Here is a 27713-nt window from a genome sequence, read left to right as displayed (position 1 = left end):
AGCTTTTAAAACATTTTGAAAACCTTGTTTACTTTACTTTACATATAACAGTAGTTTGGTTATATATTATAGACTTAAAGAGAGACCGTCTAAAAAACGTTAAAATGTATTACCAGCACGCGAAGCCTTAAATTAGAGTGAAGAAATGAAGACTTGGCACACCACTGCTGAAAGGTTGCCAACCCCTGATGTATAGTATAAAAGAAATAAAGACTAATGGTTGCAAAATCTGACATAAGATACACCATAGTTTTTTATTTCCATAGCTCAGCTCTATATGATAGATCATAGCAGACAAAGGAAATGGAAGAGCAAATCTGGAAACGTTGGCATGTTTAGTCCACTCTGCAGAAGTGGATTCCAGAGTAGGCCCTTACAAAACATGACATTTTGCAGCCATTTGGAACTTAAAGCCTTTTACTTGGAAATCTGTCACATCCTGTCCCACTGCATCATGTATACCATGGTAAAAATTATGTTGTGTCCAGAGACATGTTACACCTCATCAATATGTGCAGTGATCTGATGTGGCACAGTGTGTGGCCAAACTCAGCCTGCCATACAGTAGAAAAGAAAAGTAAAGAAAAGAAAAAGGTATAAAAAATGCCATTTACTGATTCAGACATCGTCTACACATCAAATCCAACTCTTGTTGAGTAATAGGTTACGATGACCCATCAAAAATGGGTATTTTCCTAGCACTGCTTAAGTTAGGATGTGTATTCCAATCCCTGCACATCTCTGCAACAGAGAAGACAGAAGGTCTTGGCACAACAGTCAGAGAGATGAGTTGGTAGGTCAGTTCCAGCTGGGCCCACCATGCTTTTCGGTATAGAAGTGCAGCATCCTTACCAGAATGATTTAAGTGCCAGGCCATGAATGCAATTTGCTTACATCATTTAAATACAGTTGTCTCCCTCTGAAGTCAATTCTGGATTTGTTAGGATGAAGTTAGTTTCTTACCTTGCTAAACAATACAGATTCAGTAAATCAACATCCTACAAGGACTGGTGGTTTTAAACATCTATAGGATAGATACACCAGACTTTCTGACTTCACAGTGAGCTTATAACAGAAAAGAATCTGGATTTAACTTTTCAGAGGAACCAATAGGACGCAATGTGAGATGACGACTTTTTCTTGGCATGGTTTAACACCTGTCTACAATTGTATTTATACTACCAATAAAGCACCTTTCCGCTGCGTTTGGGTTTACTTGTTGTTTTTCTTTTCTATAGCATGTTTTTTTTTTGTTTCATTCCTCTTAAATACTTTTGATTATTACAGTCCTATGAATCGTTGCATTTCTGATAAGTCTGTAAAGCATCCCTCTGGAAAGCTGTGTGGAATCCCCATGGATTTGGAATTCTGCATTCACGATTTCCATGCATCATTTTCTCACAGCGATACAGGAACAGAGTCTCTAGCAGTTGTAAAATAGGAAGCACTTTTATTTTCTGGCTTAAAGCGACATGATTTCCTTCTTCACTTATTTTTAGGGCCTGTGAAAAGAAATGAAAAAATGGGGTGACGTTATACTATTTTGTGTCCCAGAGTCAGAAAAATATATTCATTGTGTGTCTTCTCTCTTGTCATCTCTCACCTCTTCCTCCCGGCCTTTCCCACTGCCTCTTTCCTCCCCTTCCCAGTTAATATTTTCCTCTCTCCAGTGCCTGTCTAGCACCAATGCAGCTTGCTTCTGCTGCCCATTTACTAAAGCAGGGTGAAGTGCATTCCCCAAATACAGTATTCAATACATTTTTACTTCTTTCAGTTTTGCAAAGCACTCATGGGCTGGTCTTGCTGTTCGTATATCTTGTCAGTCCTGGAATATATTCCAAGAATGTCAGAAGTGAACAGAAGACAGCCTATGCAGCATCCAGTGTTATCTCTAGGTATTCCAGCCTCAAAATGAGTCACCCTAAGGTGAAACTCACCCCTGTGCAGTGGCCAGCAGAATGCCACTTAAATCCTCCTTAAACCTTATTATAAGAACATGTGCTGTACCAGAGCACCGTATCTGGGTGGGATTTTCAAAAGTGCCTAAATGATCTGAGCACAAGTGTCAGGCATTTTTGAAAATATTATCCTCTGTCTATCTCCCTAGAAGGCTTTGTCATCATAGTATCTGAGCACTTCGCAAACATTGACGCAGGTGTGTTCAACCAAACCATGCAGACCAGTTTTGAAGCTATACAAATTCATGAATGGGTTTTAACATAGTGTAATGGCTCAAATCTGACAAAAAATTGAATCCTAATATTGATGACATATTTGAAATTTTATCCCCTCCTCATCATTTTTCCAGCTCTACTATTGATTGTCCCATTGTAGAGGTGGTAGCTCTCTGTAGCACTATCTCTCCCAATTGGGAGGGGGAGGGATAGCTCAGTGGTTTGAGCATTGGCCTGCTAAACCCAGGGTTGTGAGTTCAATCCTTGAGGGGGCCACTTGGGGATCTGGGGCAAAATCAGTATTTGGTCCTGCTAGTGAAGGCAGGGGGCTGGACTCAATGACCTTTCAAGGTCCCTTCCAGTTGTAGGAGATGGGGTAAATTGGTAATATGAGGGAAGAGATTGAACAGAGAACAGTAGAAAGTTGAGAGGCACATCCAAGGGTTGGAGGGGATAGCATTTCCATTTGACACCACCATATGTGGAAGATTGTCTTCCAAAAGCAGGAAGGAGGCAGATGCCACCAGAGCTGGAGATTTCAAAGGGACTCTGGAAACTTGAAATATCTGCTCCAGACAGTCACATACCAGTTAAATGATAAGTGATAGGAGAGCATTTAAAATACTTTAAAACCAGATTGGCATTTCATTGTAATGACCTATGATATTGGCAATGGAAAGTATGCATAGATTCCATTGACAATGTATAGAGAAATATTGTTTCCTTGTTTCTACTGGAGCAGAAATTGGAAATGAAAAGGATCTGTTTGCTTTGGGTACACATCCATTTCACAGCAAACATATTTGCTGGATAAATTAAACAGGAAATAATAACCACACTCAGTACTTAGAGCACTCTCCGTCAGAGAATTTCAATGTGCATTACAAACCATAAGGGGCAAATCCTCTCTCCTTCTCTACAGCCATACGGGGAGAGGAGGCACAGTCCCAGATACAAAATTGCAGTATAGAGCTGAACTCCATTAAAGTTCCATTTGAGCCATTACCTAGCACAGAGGTTCTCAAACTGGGGGTCAGGACCCCTCAGAGGGTCGTGAGGTTATTACATGGGGGGGTTGTGAGCTGTCAGCCTCCACTCCAAACCTCGCTTTGCCTCCAGCATTTATAATGGTGTTAAATATATTTAAAAGTGTTTTTAATTTATTTGGGGAGGTCGCACTCAGAGGCTTGCTATATGAAAGAGGTCATCAGTACAAAAGTTTGAGAACCACTGACCTAGCAGAACTTGGTGGGGGATGCAGGGGCACTTGGAGGCAGAGGGACCAGGCTTTTGTGACTACATGGATCCACTGACTAGCCATTCTTGCCAGCACATGGGCTGAATGGACTGTGGACTGTTCCTCAGGCCTGAGATTGCAGTAATGGCTGTGGAGCTGTTCCTGAGAATTCTCCTAACTCCACAGGGTCAGACAAAGCCAAGCCTGTTTTCTTAGGCTTAGCACAATGAGGAACAGGGTGATTTGCCTTCGGTTGATTAAATGGAATAGGTATGGTTAGTACCCCCCATTTTACAGAAGGAGAAACTGAGTCACAAAGAGGGTAAGTGGTGCACCCAAGGACCCACAACTAATCAATTTCAGAGCCAGGATTATGACCCCAGCTTCCTCGGTTTCAGTCTAATGCACTAACTACTAGATGGTGCTGCGATTCTTCAGTCTACACATATAGCCTTGCTGTCTTTCAATGAAGGTAGAAACTGATATTGTCTGAAAAATTTGGAATAGCACCTAAAGTCATGCAAAGTTCTCCAATTTGGGGGCTTTACTGTAAACACAAAATTCTCAAACTGGATTCCTAAATTTTGCAATGAGCCTCTCCTAGCTTTTCAGCAGATCTGTGTTGATTTATGATTTTGGATGAAAACCATCTAGATAGTGGTGGGGTTTAGCCAATGTTTATTTGGACCTTTGGGCTTACTTAAATCAAAAACTCAAGAAAATAAAGGACGGTTTGGGGAATTAACCCATTATTTTCCAGACTCAGAAGTCTGCCAGACATATAACAGGGCAAATAAAATCAAAACAAAAAGATTGTCTTTACTATTTGTTTTTTTATGAGGGCCGGGTTTTCAAAGAGTGTGTGTGCAATGGTGTGCTTAATTTGCAGAGAATAGTACATGCAAATACAGCTAACTAGGTGTTTGCACCTGCATCTTTCTGGTTCATGTATGCAGCCAGGATAATTTCATGCATAAACTCTCTGACCAAGAATCTGCTAAGCTTGGCTCTAATTCTGTCAGTAGGGATACCTTTAAAATTACTTTAAATTGGTTTTTAAAACTTAATTAAAGTATTAAATTTAGATCATAATTTAATGTAATTGAAAAAAATAGACTAAAGGGAGACAGCCCTTTGGGTCCGTCTCCTTTGATTTGTACTGATGTTCTCATAAACACTGACGCTGAGAGACAGGACTAGATCCTCAGTCGGTGTGAACTGGAGTGATGCCAGTTAACCCCAGCTTAGAATCTGGTCCTGTGTAGATACCAGCATGAGGCAGTTGACTCTGCCACAGGTTGATGCACTGAGTGAAACCTGCACAGAATAGATATTAAAGAGAAGTTAGAGGCCTGTTCCAGAGAAGACTGCCTCAGTCTGATTTTAACTCTGGTGAGTCTGCTCCGACAACTGACAGCATCAGTTTATCATTCCCTAAGGCTCCTTGGCTGGGGACTGACTGTCACAAGAAACAGGTCAGCGAATGAGAACATTTTCTTGTCTCTGCTCACCCCTGCCTGACTAACTGTCTCTACTGTATAAATGATTAAGGATTGTAGATGACCCAGTTGGAGGAGTGGAGGAAAGAAACTGACACACCCTCCCTCAGCACCACCAATAAATAAGTAAATTATTCAGACTACAGCCCAGCAGTTTTAGATTAAATCACAGAAAAAACTTCCTGACTGTAAGAACAGTAGGAGAATGGAACCGATGCTTAGGGAGGTCGTGGAAGCTCCTTCACTGGAGGAGGCTGGAGAACCGTCTGTCTTGGATGGCTTAGACACAACAAATCCTGCATCTTGGCAGGAGGCTAAACTAGATAGCCCTTGTGGTCCCTTCTAGCCCTGTGGTTCTATGCTTTTATATCTGGAAGTGGATGTTGATCAGACCTTTTTAAAACTTAGATATTTCTTTCCCTTCTTCCCCCTTCACTTCTGTTTTCCAGCCACAACTGGAATGAAAAGCACCGAATGTCACGATAAAGGGCAGTCCCCAAACTATGTTTCACTATGTCCAAAAGTAGACTTGCTAGAAATATTAGGGCCCGTTCCTGTGAGCTTTCCAGTCTCCCCTGGGGTTCAGATAAACTGCTTGAATGTTTGGCTGCTTATCTGGAATGTATCCAGACCTTGGGCTTGATCCCCCACCCTTTGAAGTCAATGGAAAGACTACATTGGATCTTGAATCAAACTCCTTTTGAAGTGTCCGTCACTGAACCTGGAGATATAGCAGCCTCTAGCCATAAAGCCTGCCTAGTAATCTACTTACGAGTACCTGCCCGACATTTTCCTCACGACGGCAATGATGATTCCAGTAACGATTCCCACTGCTATTATGATTCCAACGATGATTCCAACCAGTGCAACTGTTGCCAGGCCATCTGAGTGGGGAAATGTATAGGATGTTAGCATGTTTTCCACATAACCCATGTATAACTATGGGGCCGGATAGTAAGAGGTCCTAATACTTTGTAGTAAAATGGAATTATTTTTGTCACATTCGATTCCATGGGAATCTTCCCTGAATCCTGTGAACTGTAAAATATGTCATTTAGATTTAGAGAGACATGACAGGTCCAACTGGACCAAACTCTGGTGATAATGCTTAATTTGTGCCGGGCTAAGCCCCGGCACCTCTACGCTTGGCAGTTCAGAGCCCCGGCACTTCCAGGCTTGCCGCATCAGTTATGAAAGTAAAAAAAAATTGCTTGAGCCCCGGCACCTTTTTCATTGCCTATTAAGCACTGGTTGGTGACACAAGGTTTTGAGCTTACACAGAGTTCTTCCTCAGCTCTGTATAGCTCAAAAGTTTGTCTCTTTCACCATCAGATGTTGGTCCAATAAAAGATTTCACCTCACCCGCCTTGTCTATCTCGTACCTTGGGACTAACATGGCTACAACAATACTGCAAACCACTTGAAAATATGTCATTTAGGTTTAGCAGTTTCCTTGCTCACTTTCTTTGGGCCTGTTGGAGTCAAAGAGAGTTTGTCCATTTACTTCAATGGGCTTTGAGACAAGCCCTTTAAAGCCTTTAAAAGTTCATAGCCGTATATCATGTGGGATTTAAGTGCATCTACTCCTTTTATAACCAATTTGGTTACTTACCTTTCTCGTCTGTAGTCCCTGGCTCGCCACCCACTTCGTCTGGAAAGAAAAAACCAAAATAACTTTTTAATACGGTGACTGTTATGTCTTCATACCATGATGTCACACTGTAGGGGAGGTTATAAAAACTACAGCCCAACGGGTCTGAGAATGAAACCACTACAGGTGCGCAGTTTAATCGGGTGTTAATTGGGGAGTGAGTGTAAATAGAGAGCACACAGAGAGTGTAGAGTGAAAGGAGTTGTGAAGAGACTGAGCCTCACAGCTGAAATAAAGGCTGTGTCTACACGTAAAATGCGACAGCAGCACAACTGCAGCTATAGCGCTTCAGTGTAGATACTCCCTACAGCAGCGGTTCTCAACCTATTTATCATTGTGGGCCGCAGGTTGAGAACCACAGTGCCCCCCACCTAACACCCCCCACAAACCCCTATGCTCAGCACCCTCCGCCCAGAGATCCCTCCAAAGAGTGGGGCCAGGAGCGGAGAGCTGGGTGTGGGGTGAGGGGCAGGGACCCGGATCCTGCTGCGCGGGGACCCTGACCCCCCACTGTGCGGGGTCATGGGGCAGCCAGGACCCCGACCCCAGACCCTGCTGGGTGGGGCCGGGCGGTAGCCGGCTGCCTGGACCCCGGATCCCGCTGGGACCCCATTGCATGGGGCCGGGCGGCAGCTGGCTGCCCAGATCCCGGATCCCGATGGGACCCCGTTGCATGGGGTCAGGCAGCAGCCGGCTGCCCAGACCCCAAGCCCTGCCATGCGGGTCCATGCGGCAGTCAGGAGCCGGCAGCCCGGAGCCTGCCCTGCAGCAGGACAGCTGAGAGCCAGCAGCCCGGAGCCCGCTGCGCAGCAGGGCAGCCTGGAGCCCGGAGCCTGCAGCCTGTAGCCCACATCTGACCTGGGCTGCAGCTGTGGGCTAATTGGGCCGTGGATTGAGAACCGCTGCCCTAGAGTGCAGGAGGGATTTCTCCTGTCACTACACTTAATCCACCTCCCCCAGAGGTGGTAACTAGGTTGACAGAAGAATTCTTCCATGTCTACACCGGGGTTAGGTCAGTTTAACTACGTTGCTCAGGGGTGTGGATTTTTCACCCCGGGTCGACCTAACTTGTCAGTGTAGGCCAGCCCAAAGACAAACCGACTAAAGAGATCTTGAATCGGTGTGAATCAGGATCAACACCATTGAAATCAATAGAGCTACACTGGTGTAAAACCACTGTAAATTAGATCTCACAGATCACCTTAACTCTGGCGTTTCCTAACTTTTTGAGTGCTTGACTTTGCAACCTTAATGTTCTTTTAACACAATTTTTTGTGTAATAAATAATAGCAATATCTTAGCTAACCTAACTGCAGAGTGACACCTGCCTGGTTAAAATCAGGACAACAAACAGGCAGGGAAGTGATCAGTGTCCCAGATATTAAAACTAGTGTCGTTTATTTGGTATATCATTTTATTTCCTAAATTGGATCCTTATGTGGGCTAGTCAAACTTGGACCGAGGCTTGAGCCCAGAGACATTAATCTTTCATTATTTGTTTTTGATTCTGCTCTAGATTTATGCCTAACCGGACAGGAAGGCAAATTTGTTTTGGATGCCATGAGCTTGTCTGACCTGAACATATCTGTTACAGAATCTGCACCCCATGGGGCCAACTATTCCTCCCCCCCCCGAGTTTGTACTGCACAGCGTGTTATTGGCTTGCAATCTGACAGTGCAGCAGTAGGATGCTTTATGACACAATGCCAATGTTTTAAGGAAAATGTGTCATTTTTAGGACGGCTTTGTTTGTGTTTTGACAGAGAAAGTAAGACACTGGGAAGATATTTTTGCTCTTTGGCACAAACTGGGCACTGATGGCTAGGACAGCTCAGCACACCCATAATATTTTATGGCACTTAAAAATGCTTATAATAATGCACAAACTTTTCCTTCTCACAATTCCTGAGCATTTACTCATTCCTCTTAGTTTTAACATGCAAGGTACCAATAAAAATAGGGTAGATCAGTGATAACCCTTTTGTGACTGTTCAAAGCCCATGCAGTTTCAGGGTATCATGCTGCAGTTAATTGGTGGGTCTCAGGCTGCACCTTATGAAAAAACAATTCTTTGGGTATTAAATTCTGAACAGCACTAATTTAGGGAAGGGTTCTCTGTTTTAGGTGACTGGTGAGATTGCCTATAAAGGGCTTGCAGCTGTTATGAGGCAGAATGGTTTGTGGTTAAGGCACTGGCTGGGGACGCAGGTAATCTAGGTTCTATTCCTGGTTCTGCCACTGATGTCCTGCATGACCTTGAGCAAGTCACTTTTCTTCTCTATGCCTCAGTTTCCCCATCTGTAAAATGAAGATAATACTAGCCCCCTTGCAATGCGGTGTTGTGTGTTCATTAATGTTAAGCACTGTAAGATCTTTGAATAGAAGTGTTTAGCGAGCATTACTGTGCACACTACAATTATTATGGTTGTTGGGAAGTAGATTTTAATTTGAAGACTGGGAAGATTTTTAGTACAAAAGGTGTTCTGACCTAAATAACAGAAATTCTTTGTATATACTGTCTTGTACTTACTTGACTGATACCAAATTTTTTCCTTCTTCCGATAATTAAAAAAGTGGCTCTGTATATAAATAAAATGGTAGGAACTTGATATTGCATTGGCTTAACTAATGCATACACCTTTGAACTCCAGAAACTTGGGGCCAGATAATTTGGTCACCACATACTAATTCCAAGTAGTCATTGGCCTGCATCCATAATCTGCTACAATTTGGCATGAGTGACAGTCTCTACTTAATAAAGAACCAAGCCTAAACTAACAAGTGTGTTGCAGATTGGAACTGCAATGCATTGTCAAAGCTTGTGTGTGGGAAGTTTGTACAGAGTCTGTACAATCTCTTTCTCTAGCCAGTGTTATTAACTCCTTACTTGAGTAGCAACCAGTAGATGAAACACAATAGCTGCTTTCTTTCCTAGAGGAAAGTGATCTCAAATCACCCACACATAATTTAGAAAGTGAGTCTGAAACTCCCCCTGTAAAATTCAGAGTTGGTAACCATTGCTTCTGTTATTTAATAATGAACGAAGTCAAGAGATGCCCAGACTGGCAGCAGAGACAAAGAATCAGGTAAGGAGACAGAAGAACATACATTTTTAAACAAATGTGTTTGATCTTCTATCCAGGGATATACAACTGCTGCAGCATAGAAAAGCAGAGAAAGAAACCAGCAACAAAAGACAGAAATTTTGTCTGAGGACTGTAGTTAACTTAATGTCTTCTTATTTATCAACTGATAGAGCCAGTTCCAATGTCCAGGTAGAACAGTGAGAGACCTGGGGCAGCGACATCTCCAATAACTGCTTGTGTGAGCGACAGCAGTTTGGGAGGTGGAGGGTTGCAGGTACTTAGGAAAGCAGAGCCCAAGGCCAGGCTGTTCCAGACAACTGTATGAAATTTGCTTTGCAGGGATCTGTGGAACTATTTCATATTGCGGCTAGACGAATGCCATCCCAGTTCCACTTTGACTTTCCATTTTGAAACAAACCTCATATGCAAAGCTCAGTTGCAACCGTTAGAATTCATGGGATTTCAGTGCAAAGCCATGAATGGGCCCAGCTTGGCTTTGACAGGTTCATGAACCTCAGTGAACATAACTTACAGTCTAGTAAAACTAAAAATCACAAGTAAAGGCTTCTACCTTCAGAATTTTCAACAACATCCGGATCAGTAGAGTTCTCACTGTCTTCATTATCGGCGACCATACTTTCTGTGGTTATTAGATCTTCTAAGGGGAACAAGTTTCTTATGGTGTTCAGTCTTGTAGGCAACTGGGAGGAGTGAATGTAAAAAGAGAAAGAGCAAGACAAGGTAAGACCCAATCTCTTGAACATTTATATATAAAGGCAGAACTTTAATTTCCTCGCCTGCATAAAGTCCAATGTCTGGGTTCTGAGGTCAGCTCTGCTCTTTTTGTTCTACTCCTGCAGCAAAGAAGGACTGAAAAGGTATCCTATTGTCCTAGTTTGAGGGAGTCCCCTGTGGGCATATAGAAAGGATAGCCATCTCCTATGCAATCGCCTGCAGATCCTCCTGTCTATGGCTTGATGGGGATGAAGTGTGACCGTGCTGCAGTCCAGCAATCCCTAGGCTGCTTAATTCTACCCCAGGACTGGGCCAGAAGCAGCCACATGATCAGGGAGCCACAACCAGGTACCTTTTATCCCCAGCTCAAGATCAGTTGAGAATCAAGCCCTATGTTTCACACACAAAAAAAGTGTGTGAAACAAAGACAGAAAAGAAGCAGCCCTGTTTGGCTGTCGTGTGTTTTACAAGTTTTTATAATAATAATATAAGTCTATATTTGACTGTCTGGATTTGCAGTGTGAAAAACACATGCTGAATTACTGATCAGTAATAAGCTATGTCCACCATGAAGGCCAGCTTTTAGGAACGCAGCTGTGGGGAAGTATTTCCAGTATCGAGGACAATATGGCAGTTCATCAGTTTCTAAAGGGAAAAATTAGATCATTGGGTTTTTGTTCATTGTCACTAATTCAACTTTACTGTAAAGGAACAACAGTTGATGCAACTGAAAGTTAGAACTGCTTGCCACAGCAATCACTAACAGCAAAACATTGTCAATGCAGAGGCAGGGAAAGGGGAGTTTTACCCAGTGTCGTAGAAATTTACAAATTTGTTTGTCCATTGTGTTACATCAGTTCAACATCAGGGCAGCTCCACCGAAGCCAATGGAGGCACACCAGGGCAGAACTGGTATAAGACAGTGCATAGCAAGCCCTGAATATTCTGTGAAATTCAGCAAATGTTATAATTATTTTCAGCTTCATCTCCCGCCATCCAAAGTTTTGCAAAGCAAAAAACTGGTATTTGGCCACCCTTTATTTCTGGAACAAATCATCACTTATTGCTATAAAGCCACAAGCTCAAAATCTGACTGCTCAAAAGACAAAGCAAGAAGACAAGGAATACAGTGCCAGCTAGGTCTGAAGATCCTCAGTTCAAGAGACACCCACCAGAGTTGGCCTTTCTTCAACCTCTGAGTCATTTCTGTCTTTTAAATCGTTCGATACTGTTTCATCTTCCAGTGGAACTGTGCTTGCTAAGGGAAACACAGAAAATGAGTTAGGGATTCAGTTGATGGTCACTTATTATGGCTAAATTGAACATTCTCCAAATTAAGTATATTCAACATGAGAGAGTTTACCTCCACTGCCATATCTACCTATCGGTATGTATATGTCTACACATGTATATTAGCAATATACTTTGGTTTAACCTTGTGGCCTAAGTCTTTGGTTTGTATTGAGCATCCTGGCCAAGAAATCAGCTGTCCTTTATTTACAATGTTTAAATAGTTTTGGCCAGAGGTGCTGAGTCCACCAGGTACTATAAACGGAACTCGTGATGAGAAGTAGGATTTTGCTTTTTAGAGAGGTCCCTGGATGCCGAAACAATACTCACCTGTGATTGACTTAAAGTAACAATGAACAGCTGCTCGGTTGTGCCATTGGAATTCATGTGATAGAGCATTGAACTGTGAAGAGGACTCTCAAAGGCATGTGTTTGGGAAGGTTTTGCACTTCCCCACTAAGGACAATACAAAGGCAAGTCCCTAGAAGCAAGTTAAATCAGATATAGTTTAATTCTAAATTAGACTGGGTTTGCCTGTTACCACGACTGGCATTATTAAACACTTGATGGAGGGGCTCAGTGTGCATCTGGTTTCTACACAAAATTTCTTCAAGTGCTGTGGAGTGATCTCTAAATTACTCACTGATTTCCATATCCAGTTCTTCTTTCCTTGAATACATACTGCACTATATATATATTCCCCCAGTCTGGGCTGCAGTGCATTTATTAGAAATGTCTCTATCAAGAAATAATTTAATTAAGACAGTTGTCCTGACTATTTCACTAAACCGCAATGGAACGCCGTAGCGATGATATTCAAACAATTTATCTGTCACCCTATAGACTTCAAATCAACTTAACATCTGATTTTGTACAGAAAGCAAAATAATGGTCCAGGCCTATAAGATGCTGAGCATCCCCATCTCCTCTTGAAACTCTCAGCTCAAGGCTTCGAATACCAGCAATATTCAGAGTTTCAGGCCTTTCTGATGCAAAATGGTAGAGATCAAAGAGAAAAAAATAGGTGAAATTCTGAGCCCCCAACGTTAGTAATGTCTTTGTAACTCTAGTTTTTCCCATAGTACTCATCATTTATTTCTAATGATTTTTGGAAGGGTAGGCAGTGTCAAAGCTTCAAATGTACAAAGTTTTAAGGCTTGAATTCAATGGGAGCTGTTGGTACTCACGTCTCTGAAAACCACGCTACCTACTGAGGTACCAACGCCCTGATCCAGGAAAGCACTTAAGCATTTATGTATCTTTAAGCACACGAGGAGTCCTATTGAAATCAGTGGGACCTAAGTATGGATGTTGGTGCCATACTGGAAAAATGCAAGTTTTGGAACAGTTGGCCTTAGTTTTTTCTTACCAAGACATATGTAGTTTAATCAAAAGAGGTGCTTATGGAACACCACAGGTACGGTGTATACCCTGTACACCAGCTTGTCTGACAGGCCCAGATTTGACATAGGACTGATGTTGGATAAATGCATTGACTGAAGAGGGCATGAAAAAAGAAAGGGATTGTGGCAGAGGAAAATACAGAGAATTGGTTCACCCAAAATTAACCTGACCAAGGGGCTCAAAAATCTGAAAACCATCCCTGTTAATAATCAGAGTATTCTGAACAATCAGTATCTGATTTTTTGCTTCCCTCATTGGGTAGTTTCTATTCCACAGTATTCCTGCAATATGTTTAATGAATAGAATTGTTTTATTCAGTACCTTTCATGTCCCAGTGTGATTTACAAAGTGGCAAGTGATATATTTGCAGTGCTTTGCATGTGAGCAAAGAGGGAAGCTATTCACGGGGCTTATAGCAAGCAGGGCTTACCACATAGTTTTAATATTTTATTTAGGGGGAAATTATTTGCCCCAATTATTATTGGATTATCTTAATAGCAGCCTCATGTCTTGTGTGCCTGACATTAGGGGGTTATTGCTTTATTCTCTCTCTCCCATGAAATGGTTTTATAGAACAGTTGATTTAATGTACACACTATTTTTTCTTTATTACATTGTATATGAATGTATAGTGCCTTGAGGATTTATTCCAAGATTTTGAAATGTGAGAATCTAAAGTTAGGTTTCTAAGTCCATATTTAGGCACATATAGAAGTTTCTGTTTAGAAGTCCAAATATAGATTTAGGAGCCTAAATATAGGCCCACAGATTCTATTTAGGTGCCTGAATATGGATTTAGGACCCTACTGTTAGACACTCAGTTTGGAACACGTTGACCTAAATTCCTATATAAACGTCCAGAACAAGAACAGCAGGGAAGCAGCCATGCAAACTTCCTCTAGAGAGACAATTTAAAGGCCTTGATTTTCAGAAAGTGCAGAGGACCCATCTGCTGCAAATCAGGCCCCTTGCCGATGTTTCATTTTGCACACCTAAAATTTGAGGCAACTAAAATCACTAGTCATTTCTGAAAAATTGGATCTGAAAGATGGACTACTTCAGTCCTGACTGGTCTCCCTGCTCAGACAGTTCATATGTGCACGAATTGCAGTAGTTTTCCATGATGTCCACTGGGAAGTGGCTCAAAAGCTCTGAAGCAATTTCACACAGACCCCAGTCAGCCATCAAGGGTAACAGCTTTCAGTCACTACCAGGGTGAATTTGAACTTGCATCTTACATACGAAAGACTGTATAGCCCATTATCCATCTCCTTACTTATCTCTTTATTCTAAATGGAAGTATTATTTTCCTCCTGAGATAATAGATCTGTTGATGAATGAAGGATTGCTTACTACTCGTTTCTGGTGAGCCAGGGTATTAAGGAGTAGTGTACATTATTATTTGTATTGTGGTCGCACCTCAACCAATCAAAGATCAGGGCTCCATTGCACTAGGCACTAGGGATGTAAAATGTTAACCGGTTAACTGGTAAGCATTAGTCTTACTGGTTAACTCGCCTTAACCGTTAACCTGTCGGCCGGCCAGCCGGCCAACCCCAGCAGCCCCGCGCTGGCTGGTCCACTGACCCCAGTGGCCCCAGCCACGCTGCCTGGCCAGAGTGGCCGGAGCACTGCCGCCAAGCCGGAGCGGCCCTACCCACCCCGCCCGACTGGAGCCGCCCCAGCCACGCCAGATCAGTTAACCATTTAAACGAAATATTTTTAATCGCTTAAACAGTTAACTTTTTACCGGTATTTACATCCCTACTAGGTATTGTATTCACATAACAAAAAAAGAGCTGGCCCAGTGATCTTATAATCTAATCATATCATTCTTGTGTCGGAAAATACTGTAAAAATCCTTTTTCTATCTAAATTATTTTTAAAAAATTGTGTTTGATGATTATTTTTCTCTTCTATTTTTGAAGACATTCTAAAAGAGCAAATACTGATACACATTAAATGTTTCCCCAGAGCAGATCTAAACCATAAAGTATTTAATAAAGGCATTTCTCCAGATCTGAAATGGCTACTGAACATCAAATATTTAAAAAGAAAAATCCAGTTACTGAACAAAAAAAGTCTAAATGCAGATACAGGATAAAATACTTTGTCTTCAGCCCTCTTTGGGTTTACAAAGTAATGCCTTTACATTACAATATTTGGATTAGGATGCTGTATATACTGTGTGTAAACCGAGGAACATCTGCTTGAGAGTTAAACAACTCAACTTGTGAGGATCAGTTAAAGTTATAATCCCAGTCCCAACTGAAAAAACATCCCTTATACACTGGTCATAGAATAAGCACAGATGGAGAAAACCAATGAATGGAGGAAAACCCCACATGGGAAGTGAAAAAAGTTCACTACACGCATAACAAGAACCCCATTCAAGGAAATTAATTATTCTGTTAAGTAGCAGAGGGGTAGCCGTGTTAGTCTGAATCTGTAAAAAGCAACAGAGGGTCCTGTGGCACCTTTAAGACTAACAGAAGTATTGGGAGCATAAGCTTTCGTGGGTAAGAACCTCACTTCTTCAGATGCAAGTAATGGAAATTTCCAGAGGCAGGTTGGCGGTGCAACGGTTTTCAGCCCTTAAGAATTACTTGATACCATGGGCGCCAAAAGGAAACAATGCAGCAGAACAAGTAGAGCATTAGTGAGCTTCACAAAGTGAGACATAAGGGGCAGTGAAATAATCCAATTTTGTATGCCAAAGGTACTGTAGGAAATCTGTCTTTGTCTGTATGTTTGCATTAGTTATTTATATAGTGCGCAGCCTGAAAGAGCTCCATCTCTTTATCTTAGATTAGATTAGATAAAGAGGTGACTTGATCATGGTATATAAGTACCTTTATGGAGAGAAAATATCAAGTACTAAAGGGTTTATGAACAAGAACCAATCCCTGAAAGCTGAAGACAGATTAATTCAAATTAGAAATACACCATAATTTTGTAACAGTGAATGTGATTAACCATTGAAACAAACTACAAACAAAGGGAAGTGGTGGATTCTCCATGTCTTGATGGCTTCAAATTCAGGCTGGATGCCTTTCTGGCAGATAATCAAACATTAGGCTCAATACATTGGAAGTTGGGTGAAATCCTGTGTCCTGTGTTTTAAGGGAATCAGATTAAATGATCTAATGGTTTCTTCTGGCCTTAAAATCTATTATTCATTTTTGGGTTTTAATTGCAAGTGAAAAGGGTTTGTAAACTCTCATTAGTTCTCTGACCCCAAAAACCAGAGGTTTGCAAAACTTCGGATTCTGTTAGGTTTGTCGACCCTAATTCTCAATACACAGTGACCAATGTAGTTAAATGCATTTCCCACACGTATACTATTGTACACAAGGAATGAACTCCATCTGAGGCATGGTCTACACCACAACTGATGGTTGTTAGTAGCATAACTCAAGTCGACATAGCTTAGATCTACTTACTGCGGGGTCCTCACTACACTATGTCAACGAAGTACAGAAATCGATGGGACAGCACTCTCCCATTGATTGAGCGTGTCTTCACTAGACCCGCTAAATCGATGCCGCAGTATATAGCTCCGTAGTGAAGACAAGCCCTGAGTGAGCGAAGACCAAGCCTGGAATCCCAGCCCCACTGATGTCAATGAGAATTTTTTCATTGTCTATTATGGGGCCAGGATTTTATCACAAGGGTCATAATGGAGAAAACGTATGTAACTGGGGCAGTCCAGTATTTATGAGCACCTCTCCAGTAATAAAAGCAGTGTGGAAGGCCCAGTGCTTGCAAGTGCTCTTACAGTAATAAACCAGCATGTGTAGTCTGACTAACAAGTAATCTTTTGATTACAAACCAATGTAAACACACAGGAGAGGAAAAAATGTGAATCTGATTTCACCTTCAAGCTTTCCAAAGTTTAAAATATTACTTGAACAAATCTGGGGGGAAACTGTCTTCACTGGGAGTGAAATTCACCTCATGCAAGTGTTCAGCACAAAGCCCATTCATCCCTTAAGTCTTCAAAAGGGGGCTTAATTGGGACTTAAGTAGTGCATGGGCTTGGTCCATTACTGACCGTGTGTACAGATTTAAATTTCACCCAGGCTGATCCAGATTTTAGGTTGACACCGCAGAAAGCAGCAGTTCAGTTCGACATACGTTTCTGTTATTATTTCTGAGCAGTTTGTAAACATAACATTCCCCTTTGGAACCATGACTCCTTCCTACCACTGCCTCATCTCTTATCATTGTTATTTCAGTTGTCGATTGGTGCAGATGTGGATTAATCAGTGCATTGTGCATTGCCAAATTCTCACGGGGTGCATTCCAGTTCACAGCCCCCAACTGCTATTGGGTTGCAACATCTCACACCACAACAAGACACAATGCCTTTGAAAGCTCAGTATTGCTTTGAAAATATTTCAAATGCTTGTACATCCCATGGCCCACATCTGAAAAGATGAGCTCATGGCTCACTTTTATCATGGTGTGACAACCTCCTGGAAAAGCCTCTTATGATTACTTTCAAAGTAGGCCTGTTGTGTAGGTCAACAGAATGAGCAGGAGTTGCATGACAGTTGTCAGTTAGCATGTCTCTCAGGTATCTCCAAGAAAAACAAAGAAGCTTTAGAAGACAGAAGACACCAAAACAACCTTTTGACTTTCCCTGCAGCCTGAGTGAATGAGACCCCTGTGTGCAAAGCCAACACACAGCCTGTGCCCCACCTCACCCCTCAAAATAGGATTTAAATAGGATATAAATGGTGAGTAGACTTTGGGCTGCCCCGCTTCATATGGTGAGTTTCACTGCCTGTGAGTAATGGGAATATTTAGGTAAAAGCAGTTAAAGAATCCACCTTAACAAAAATTGGAAGAGGCTTTTCAATGTTTTTTTCTCTGTCCAAGTATAGAATATACAATCTGAAAAGAAGCATTCTGTAGTGTAAAGGTTTTTTTGCGTGTGCGTAGCATGGATTTATTCACATCATATGCTGACATAATAAAACATGAGACTGTGTATGACCAACTATATATAAAGGAGAATACACTCCTTTCAAACAATTTACCTGGGTCACTCAGAAAACAGTCAGTGGGTCACTGCACCTTAGAATTCAAGTTACTTTATTCACATTCATTAATTGAAATCGGCAATCATTACCTAGTGACGAACTCTCAGGATTTAAAAACAGAGCATTTGTCAGGGTCATTGCAACTTGAATTTTAAATGTAATTGAACCAGTGAGTGTGCCTCAGATGCCAACACTGATTGACCCAGGTATGGTGGGTTGTTTCAAAGTCTGGGGGACAAATTCAATCCTAACAGAAATGGGTACAACTCTCTTGATTTCAATCCAAGTTGCACCTGCTTATATAGAGTCTGTATATGGACCTGTAGATGTATCATGTGCAGAGCCCTGAGATTTCAGATTAAGGTCAATGCGTGTGTTTATATGAATGTTCCTTTTCCAATCAGAAACCCACTGTCAGTTTTGGTAGGAGGTACCAGAAGCAGATTTTTGTCATATAATGGACATGGTATTCTATTCACCAGAAGAAGTAAAGGCTTGGTACCTACAAAGAACTAGACGGGTGACGGTGTTTCACTGACTTCCCCACACAATTTCCATTGATATTGCTATTTTGCAGCAGCTGTACTCAGGTGTTGCCCAAGTACCATGCTTGGATTAAAAGCTGATCATAACTGTACATTTCTTAGGGATGTCTCATATACAGCATGTCATGCCTTTCCCATTACAGAGGTAGTAGACTGGAGGTAGTTAACATATCAGCCCAGCAGTACTGCTATCTACACCATCTTTAATGTAATTACTCCATTTTGAGTAATGTCCCAAATCTATATTCGTAAAGTTAAAGGGTTGATATAAATTACTGAAGCCCTATGAAATAATGCTGTCTGTGGGAACCCTCCTCCTCCTCTAGTATCTGGGAACTGATCCACCATATACGAATATCTTCTATACCTACTCTATGTTGTAATGTAAAGTAACATGTGCATTCACCATGTCAAGTCCTATCAAGCTTCCATACGTCACATCAGGAAACAATGGGAGGTGCTGTCCACACTGCATCACACAGAGTATAGATTTTCATGAAAGCCAAGGGACAGCCATCTACACATGCTACCCTAAGCTTGGAGGAAACCTGGCTTCTTTCCATCCCCAAAGTAATTGCTACCTATTGGATACAAACTAGTACAAGATTGATTAGGAACAAGTGGAGGGAAAATAGGAGCTTTTGAAGAATATTATTTGCAACTAGAGCTATGCAAAACTCACCAGTTTCTTTTATTTTGGTTTTGGTGGCATTTCACAACCTCTAGGTTTAGCTCTGGATGCAAACTGGTCACCTGCTTCACAACTTCCATGGTCTCGAACTTCACTCCACACATAAAGTTCTTGTTAATATTCAAAAGACTGTAACTTTTAGATGCCTGAAAAATCCTATTTACGAAACTAGTGGAAGTGGCAAAACTGGCAGATTATCCCATTAGTTGCTGAGTCATATGTTGCTGAAGCTAAACTACCCTGGTTTTTGCTTCTGGAAGGAAAGACCTTATGGTCAATAAAAATTTCTTTTGAAAAAATATTGCGGGATACAACTGTGGCATTCTCAGCCAAATATAGCAGCAAAGAAACCCGTACATGATTCCAAGATGGGAAGCAGTATATTCACCATGCCACTCTCCAAAATGTTGCTTGGATAGTTTTGCCAAAGGTCTGGGGCCAGCTTCTGCTCTTTGTTATGTGCATAGAACTAAAGCCAGAGGGAGGCCTTGCAATTCTATTTAGCGCTTTGTACATTTAATTTAAAGGAGCAATGCTGGCATGTCGCTTCTTGTATTAAAATGGTTATTGCAAGATATATTAAGTTTTATGAATGTACATATTAATTTTTAGCTTAGGCTGTGTCATTGTGTGGCATGAAAATTATGCTATTAAGGAAGAGGAAACACCTTTCCACTTAACGGAGCTGTTTAAGAACTGGGCTGTACTAGAAAATTTAGTGCCGCATTTGTTCTACAATATGGCTAATGTCGTCCTTACTGCTCATCATGCTTCCGGTAGGGCCAAATTCTCTGCTGGCTTAGTCATCTCCATTATGATATCAGACAAATTTGGTGCTTAGGGTTTATTCTCAGATTTTTGGAGCAAAGTCACTTCTTATTTAAAATGTTCTTTACCAGAGGGCTAAGTCTGGGAGGCATCAAAGATGGAAGTTTGAGAGAAGCCACCACCAATGATGTGGGATCAGAAAGTTAGACCAAGGAAAATCTATTTGTGTCTAATAATACCCCCAGTAGTGCCATGGTGAAATCTTCATATAGGCCAATGAGATACCCACTATTATGGGCTAACTGAGTGCTTATTTCAATCGAAGCCAAACCACCAGTTCTCCATCTTGTCATGTCATAATTAAATATTATGTGGTAGCCTACTTTGCAGACAATGCAGTTTATGAATGCTACCACAGATTTAGTTCATGCTGAAAAAATGGAACTTTCAATTTGATTAACTGTATCCAAACCTCAAAAGAAGTATTAGGTAAGTACTTGGAAGGGAGACTTCCTGAGCACCTATGGCTGTTAAAGACCCTATGGCATTGTTTATAACAATGGGTGTATTAACCTAAGTGTCCAGACCAAATTCCACCTGGAGTAACTACATTCTCCATGCTGAAATTCCCCTTTGGAGACAGCGTTCTTCACTTCTTGCCGTAAACTATTGCGTTCATAGTGTTAATGTGTGTAATATGCAGCTCACTCATTCTACTCCAGAGACGATTGCCATTTGGTAGTGAGCAAAGTGATCCCTATATATCTTAGCACAGATCTAACCCCCATGAGTCTGAGATTCAAATCCCTGGGTATGGACCCACTTTTGTCCCTTATTGTTTGAGTTCTGAATCTGCAACTAGGAAATGACTTTTTAAAAATGAAGCTGTAGTTCTCACTTACACGCATGACTCCAGCAGCTCAGGCTTTAACAAAAATATAAAATATCATGAAACTCAGAGTAAAATCCTGAGAGGGGCAACAGCGGACTATTTGGAAGCATTGCGTGGCTATTTTCAGAGTGCTGTGGGCTCTTTTTTCTTATGGTAGTTTGCGACTGAAAATCATGGCATGACATGTGGCTGTGCAGTGACATTTTGAAAGGTGCTGCCCTGATTTTTTTTTTGTTATTTAGGAAGAGGCAGTCTGTGTCAAATAAACCGTGGAGTGCCTGATGCTGGTGTCCAATACATGCCCTGACATATGGACTTGCGGTCTGGTTTTTTTGGCACTAAATGGGAGAACACTGTGAACCTAAGAAAGAATCTTCCTGTTGAAAGCAAGCTCCTGGTGCACAGTATGGGATCCAGTTGGGGTCTGATTTATGTTGCAACGTGCTTTGTCGTCCAGCCACTCCATGTGGTTCATGCTGCATGACAACATTTTGCTGAACTGTCAGAAACATTTCCTGTGGCTGGTGTATCTGGCCGCCACACCCTGCAGCAGATGGTTTCTGGTGCCTTGACTGGTCTAGCCAGAGGAACAAGGCCGGCACTTTTCCATCTCTGAGTCTGATCCTGCACGGCCAGCTAGCAAAGAAACAGCTGATTCTAAATAAATCCTCTGAGCTTTCCAATACTGCACTTAACTTTGCTCATATAAAGGATGCCTGCAAAATTAAGTAATATTCTAACTGGGGCAGATGCAAGGGGAAATGACTAGAGTTCTGGAGAACTATTGTCATGTAAATGACCAGTAGCCATGAATATGAGGCAAAGCCAAGGGAGGGAAAGTGACTCTTTACTATTCAGAGATTACAGCTTTTTTTATTTTGCAGCAGAAAACCAGCCGTAGAACCAAAGATGTCAGGAGAAAGACCAATAGTGTTGATTAGTTCACCACCTGCCATTTCAGGATAGTTCTTTACAATAAACTCCTTATAGAGTTAGAGCTGGAAAAAGACCTCTCGAGTCATCTGGGCTTTACACCTTCAGTTATGCTGTCTCCTTGGCTTTCACAAAGATTTATTACTATTCATGATGTACCTCTCCAGGTAGTCAGCAAGACACGCCCATATAGACTCCGTCTCACACACATAGTAGCTGGATGGGTTTTGTAATGATGAAGGCCCTTCTGGAAAGCATTCAGCATGAAATCTACCCCCTGCAGAGGGTTAGCTCAAGGCCTTTTGAAGTCCTCGTAAGACGGTATAAGTGGGACAGAAGTGGTGGATAGGCTCTTTTGCCCTCAGAAAGTCTTTCAAATGTAATTTCTGGTGAATGTTACAGAGTTTGTTAGCAACAGGAAGCTTCTCCGGGTATTTGTGAGATGAAAAAGTATAAGGCAATAGAAAACAATGCCAGCATGAGTGTGGTTCCATTACTGCTGTCCCCTCTGAGGCCCTGTGGCCAGACGTCTGAGGCATCGTGTTCGAAATAAATTGTAAATGTTTGTTACTGGTTTTCTCATTTGTTTCCTGTTTGGGAGACCTTCCCTCCACCTCTTTCTTCCCAACCCTTCATCTCATTGAGAAACACTGGGTACCAAGCTGTGCCCCAAACAGCTGTGAGAGCTCTGCTGCATTAATTGTGTTTGTGTGTGTGTGTGTGTGTGTGTGAGAGAGAGAGAGAGAGATTTCTGTGGCGTATGAGGGTGTGGTTTCAGGCTTGCTTAAAACAATGTCCGGAGGAGGAAGTATGCTGAGGTGGAGTCCAGCAGCCTGTTTGCTCCGCACTTAGGCTAGGTCTACACTAAGGGGTGGTGTCGATTTAAGATACGCTACAGGAATAGAGTAGCTGAATTCAGTGTATCTGATCCAACTTACCCCGCTGACGGCGCTTACTCCTACTTGGGCTGGTGGAGTACACGCGTCGATTCAGGGATTGATTATCGTGTCCCGACGAGACACGATAAATCGATCCCCGAGAGATCGATTTCTACCCGCCAATCCGGGCAGGTCGTGAAGACAAGCCCTAAGCTTTCTGTAATTGTTTATAATGATCTGTGACTGTACTTTTTGTCTCTGATACACAGCCGTGGTGCCAGCCAGTGGTTTATCTTTGCTGGTAAATTATTAGGGCCAGATTCTCAGCTGGTGTAAGTCCATGGATCCAGTGGAGCTATGCTGTTTTACACCAGCTCAGGAACTAGCCTTTGTGTCCAGCTTTCACGATGCACCTTCAGCAAATGAAAGAACTGCTGTGATCTTTAAACAGGAAGATTTTCTTTACCAGCGAGGTTACACAGACTCAAGGACTTAATTTTCATTTTCTTTTAACTAACTTGGAGAACTTGATTGGAGAACAAAGCAAACAATGTCCATTCTCTGCAATGAGGGCTGATATCCCCTGGAAGACTATTTTTTAACCGATTTGGGAATTTTCCCCCCTGATACTAAGATAGACACAAAGGAAAAGTTCACATAGCTCTTTGTTCATTGTGGGCCATGTTGTAGATTAAGAGTACTTTTACACTTCAAGATGAAGGTGTAAATTCCAGCTCACGGAGACATTCTCACGCAAGCTTGCTGGAAGCAGAGTGTAGCTGCACTGTGTGAGCAGTGGGAGCGGTTAGCCATGCCAAGTATGTACCTGTGCAAGATGCTATGTATGTACTCCTCCCGCCACTTGCGCTGCCACAGCTTCCCTCTCTCAAGCTAGCACATTTATGTCTCTTCACGCTGGAATTTACACTTCCATCTTGAAATGCAGACACACCCTAGCATCCATGGGCTGAGAATGTTTCTGTAGTATTGGCTGTTCCCATAGGATTCACAGATTTTCCTCACCAAACTATTTGTACCTTTGCTGATGTTCCCCATTGGTCGATCTGCACTGGCTGCTGTCTTTAAATCATATGTCTTAAAGGCTTGTTGGCTCACAAGTGCCCCAGATGCTTTGTGCACATCTGGCTTTGGCTAAGACTCAGAGACTTGGAAGTAGCTGATACTGCCAACCTGCTTCGATAGTAGAGTGGTAGAGTGGGGGGAGGGGTGGCTCAGTGGTTTGAGCATTGGTCTGCTAAACCCAGGGTTTCCAAAGAGAAACTGCTGAGCTTCAGTTCATCTGCAAATTTGACACCATCAGATCAGGATTAAACAAAGACTGTGAATGGCTATCCAACTACAGAAACAGTTTCTCCTCCCTTGGTGTTCACACCTCAACTGCTAGCAGAGCACCTCACCCTCCCTGATTGAACTAACCTCGTTATCTCCACACTGATATATACCTGCCTCTGGAGATTTCCATTACTTGCATCTGAAGAAGTGAGGTTCTGACCCATGAAAGCTTATGCTCCCAGTACTTCTGTTAGTCTCAAAGGTGCCACAGGACCCTCTGTTGCTTTAAACCCAGGGTTGAGAGTTCAATCCTTGAGGGGGCCACTTAGGGATCTGGGGCAAAATCAGTACTTGGTCCTGCTAGTGAAGGCAGGGGGCTGGACTCGATGACCTTTCAAGGTCCCTTCCAGTTCTAGGAGATGGGATATCTCCATTAATTTTAAAAATTTTTTTTTTAAATATGGAATACCAGTATAGGAGGGGAATATTGCCAGGAGCAGAAGAGGTCTTGGGTTGGGTATATGAGGCACTAAGTAGTTTGGGGGAAGATCATATAAGAATCTTTCTAAAACTTTGTCCCAAACTCAAACCGAACCTGCCCTTCCAGATTCTGTCTAGGTCCAGAAATGGAAAGGCCAAAATGCCACTAAGAGACAATGCCAGGTTTATTTCTAGTGTAAGCGGAAGCAAGAAGTACCAGAAATCTTACAAGGAAAGTCCCTTTCCACAAAATCTCCTGCCAGTTTTGCAGGCCCAGAGGTTGCGATAATTTAGGTCAGAATAATTATGTTTAGACACAACTCTGCCTAACACAGTGCAAAAAAAAATCAGCTTAGTTTCTATTGGCCAAGGAAATTGTATTAGTCCTGTGGGATTTGTTTATCCATAATCACTAATGGGTACAAGTTAAATGACACAGTGGTACAAATGCCCATCTGAGTCTTGTTTATACTACACCAGACACAGATTCGACCAATGTTGGTGCTGCACCCACATGGAATTGTATGTCTCAAAAATCTTAACCCCAAATAGACGACAGATTAGACTATTAAAGAGCTCCCCAGTCTATAGCACGGTTCTGTAAACCAACTTCTAACAGAGGTCACCAGAGTTCAGCTCTATCCAAGCTGCCCAAGAAAACCATGTTAGCACTTTGCCAGCAAGAGCTGTGTTCAAACATGTTTCTGGCTAACACAGTTTGAACTGTAGTGTTGTGACTCATTCAGTGGAGATGGGCACAACACCCACTCTGTCGCAGCCACACTACTTGCGTCAGCGCTCAGGGAAAGTAAGGGTTTTTTCCTTTCTTAAACAACTAAAAAAGCCCTCTTTCAGCTGCAGTTCTGACATCCCCAAAACTGGTTACAGTAATTACAGATAGCAATTATATATCTGCCTGCTTCATTTTTCACAGCTGGATATTCTGGTGCATTTAAAATTGGACAGCAGCGCTGGGCGGATTCACCATTTCTCTGCTGCTTAGGTAGTCATTTATACCGGTGAAAAATAAGTACAAAAACCAATGTAAAATGATGCTAAAGCAGAAAAATACCGTTTGACACTTTGCACCGATGTATACGAGGAGGTGCAGGGTAATGGGGATTTGAGCCAAATGTGCTTATCTTGGGGAACACAAAATGGAATAGGCAAACATTTTCAAACGTGTCCACTGACTTTGGGTGGCTGTAAAGTTTGGAAGCCCCACTCAAGACACCTTGAGCCTGATTTTCGGAGGTGCTGGGCACCGGCAGTTCCAGTGACAGTCAGTGGGCTAGGTCTGCAGCTGACATAGCTCCACAGATTCCAACAGAACGGAGGATCTGGTCCAATATCTTAAGTAGCTTCCCAAAAGCAAAAGCTTGCAAAATAATTTTCTGCTTTTGAAAATTCTGGGCATGATTAACACATTTTATCCTGTCATGCAGAATTCTGTTGGCAAAAGCCCGCTATATTACACACTGCAACCCCATTGATGTTAATTGCCTGTTGGCCAGATTATGATATCTTGATTTATATTGAATAGCACATTACTCAGTTTCAATGTGACTCATCATGGACTAAAGGTACTATTTAGTGTAAGTGGATCAGATCTACCCCTATACATTTTAGCTGGATAAAAAAATCCAAGAACTCTAAGAATGCAGAGTATTTCATGCTTCTAATACCTAACATTCAAAAGACATAGTTTGCAAAATGTACTCCCCCTGAGCAGGCACGGAGCACATTTCAGAGTCTAGTTACATTTGCTTAGAACCTATCTTAATCAATAATTTTTGTCATTTCATCAATTTCCTTAAGAACTGTCACAATACTTGTTTAAATGGAAATACAGTCAAACATGCTTCTAGTGAAGTTAGCATTAGCAAAGCCCCTTTGAAAGAGAAGGAGTGTGAAAGTCCTCCATTGCTACAGTGCACCGAACTATACAGTGCAATCTGCTAACAAATAATTTGTTCTTTGAATAAAAATCACTTTGGTATCAAAGGTTCCACAGTTTAATTTCAGTTACACGAAATCATTGCTGACAGTATCCTCTTGCACAAAGTACATGGTAAAATTGGAGACATTTTCAAGGGCTGTTGATGTAATGCTTTCACTGAGTGCTTATAATCGTTCCCACTGCCTTGCATTCCTGTGTAAAAGGCAACATGCACAAAAACTGGTTTTGAACACTCAGTAAACTTTACCAGTTTGAAAACTTGGACGTGTCTCTCTCATGTTAGACACTCACTCAACAGTGGCTTTAAGAATTCAAAAGGGAGGGCTTAATAAACAACACAGACCTGTCCCACTGCAAATGAATAAGAACAACACAATCTGTGTTAATTACAACAAATCATTGGAAATAATTTCATCATAGGATTCTTCTTACCTTCTTCAGCAAATGCCCTGGAGGGCATGCTCCCTAGGAGGAAGATGAGGAGTTGAGTTTGAATAAACATCTTTGGTAGTTCTGTTAGAGAATAGGTTTCCAATCCTGGGATCAAACTATTCCAAATTCTGATTATTTTAGAGACAGCCTGGGAGAAAGTTGAAATCACAAGCAGAAATCACTGTGGAAAAACTTTGGGGTTCCAAATATTCCTTTCACTGCAGTAGCTAGAGGGGTAGGTTTTCCCAGAGTGATAACTATAGAGCTAAAGAAAAGTAATTGAGAATGGAGTCAGCATTTTTTGTTAACTCAGGGGTGGGAGGCTATCTAAGGTGGTCTTGAAAAAAGAGTCAGGCCCGCCCTCTGCACTCTGTTTGGCCAGCACTAAAATTATGATCTCAGACCAGGTTTAAAGTTACAAAATCCGCATAGGATTTTTAGAAGATGCCTGAGACAGTTATCTTTAGTGAAGGGGGAGGGGAATTCAGGCAGAGGGAGGTGAGCAGGGAGTTCCCTCCTTTCTATAAAGTCCCCTTTCAAAAATATTTAGGGACCCAGGGTAAAGCATAATTTTTCCTGTTTTTTCCAGCGGTAAACTAATGGTGTTTTCTTCACTTCTCAATAAGCCTGTGTGTGTGTGTGTGTGTGTGCAGGGATAGAGAAATAATTGTGGAACAGAGGATTTAATGCTGCTAGTAAACACAGTGTCTGATTTTG

The 27713-nt window shown here is 41.9% G+C and overlaps 1 protein-coding gene across 3 annotated transcripts; it reads right to left on the bottom strand.

Moving 5' to 3' along the window:
• Positions 1-235: 235 nt before the first annotated feature.
• On the bottom strand, positions 236-27414 carry PDPN (podoplanin). Of its 3 annotated transcripts, none has more exons than XM_034753619.1 (6): positions 26997-27410; positions 11555-11640; positions 10219-10348; positions 6523-6561; positions 5683-5794; positions 236-1502 (listed from the first exon to the last, which is right to left on the bottom strand). In XM_034753619.1, exons 1-6 carry the CDS (start codon positions 27064-27066, stop codon positions 1496-1498), a joined length of 444 nt encoding a protein of 147 aa, XP_034609510.1. In that variant the 5' UTR covers positions 27067-27410; the 3' UTR covers positions 236-1495. The 3 variants fall into 3 exon arrangements, with proteins under 3 accessions (XP_034609510.1, XP_034609512.1, XP_034609511.1); XM_034753621.1 differs by having other exon boundaries at positions 5689-5794; positions 26997-27409; XM_034753620.1 differs by lacking the exon at positions 236-1502 and having other exon boundaries at positions 5679-5794; positions 26997-27414.
• Positions 27415-27713: the final 299 nt, after the last annotated feature.

The sequence above is a fragment of the Trachemys scripta genome, chromosome 19 (assembly GCF_013100865.1).
Source record: "Trachemys scripta elegans isolate TJP31775 chromosome 19, CAS_Tse_1.0, whole genome shotgun sequence".
Taxonomy (NCBI): Eukaryota; Metazoa; Chordata; order Testudines; family Emydidae; genus Trachemys; species Trachemys scripta.
This window is presented reverse-complemented; position numbering and strand designations above follow the sequence as displayed.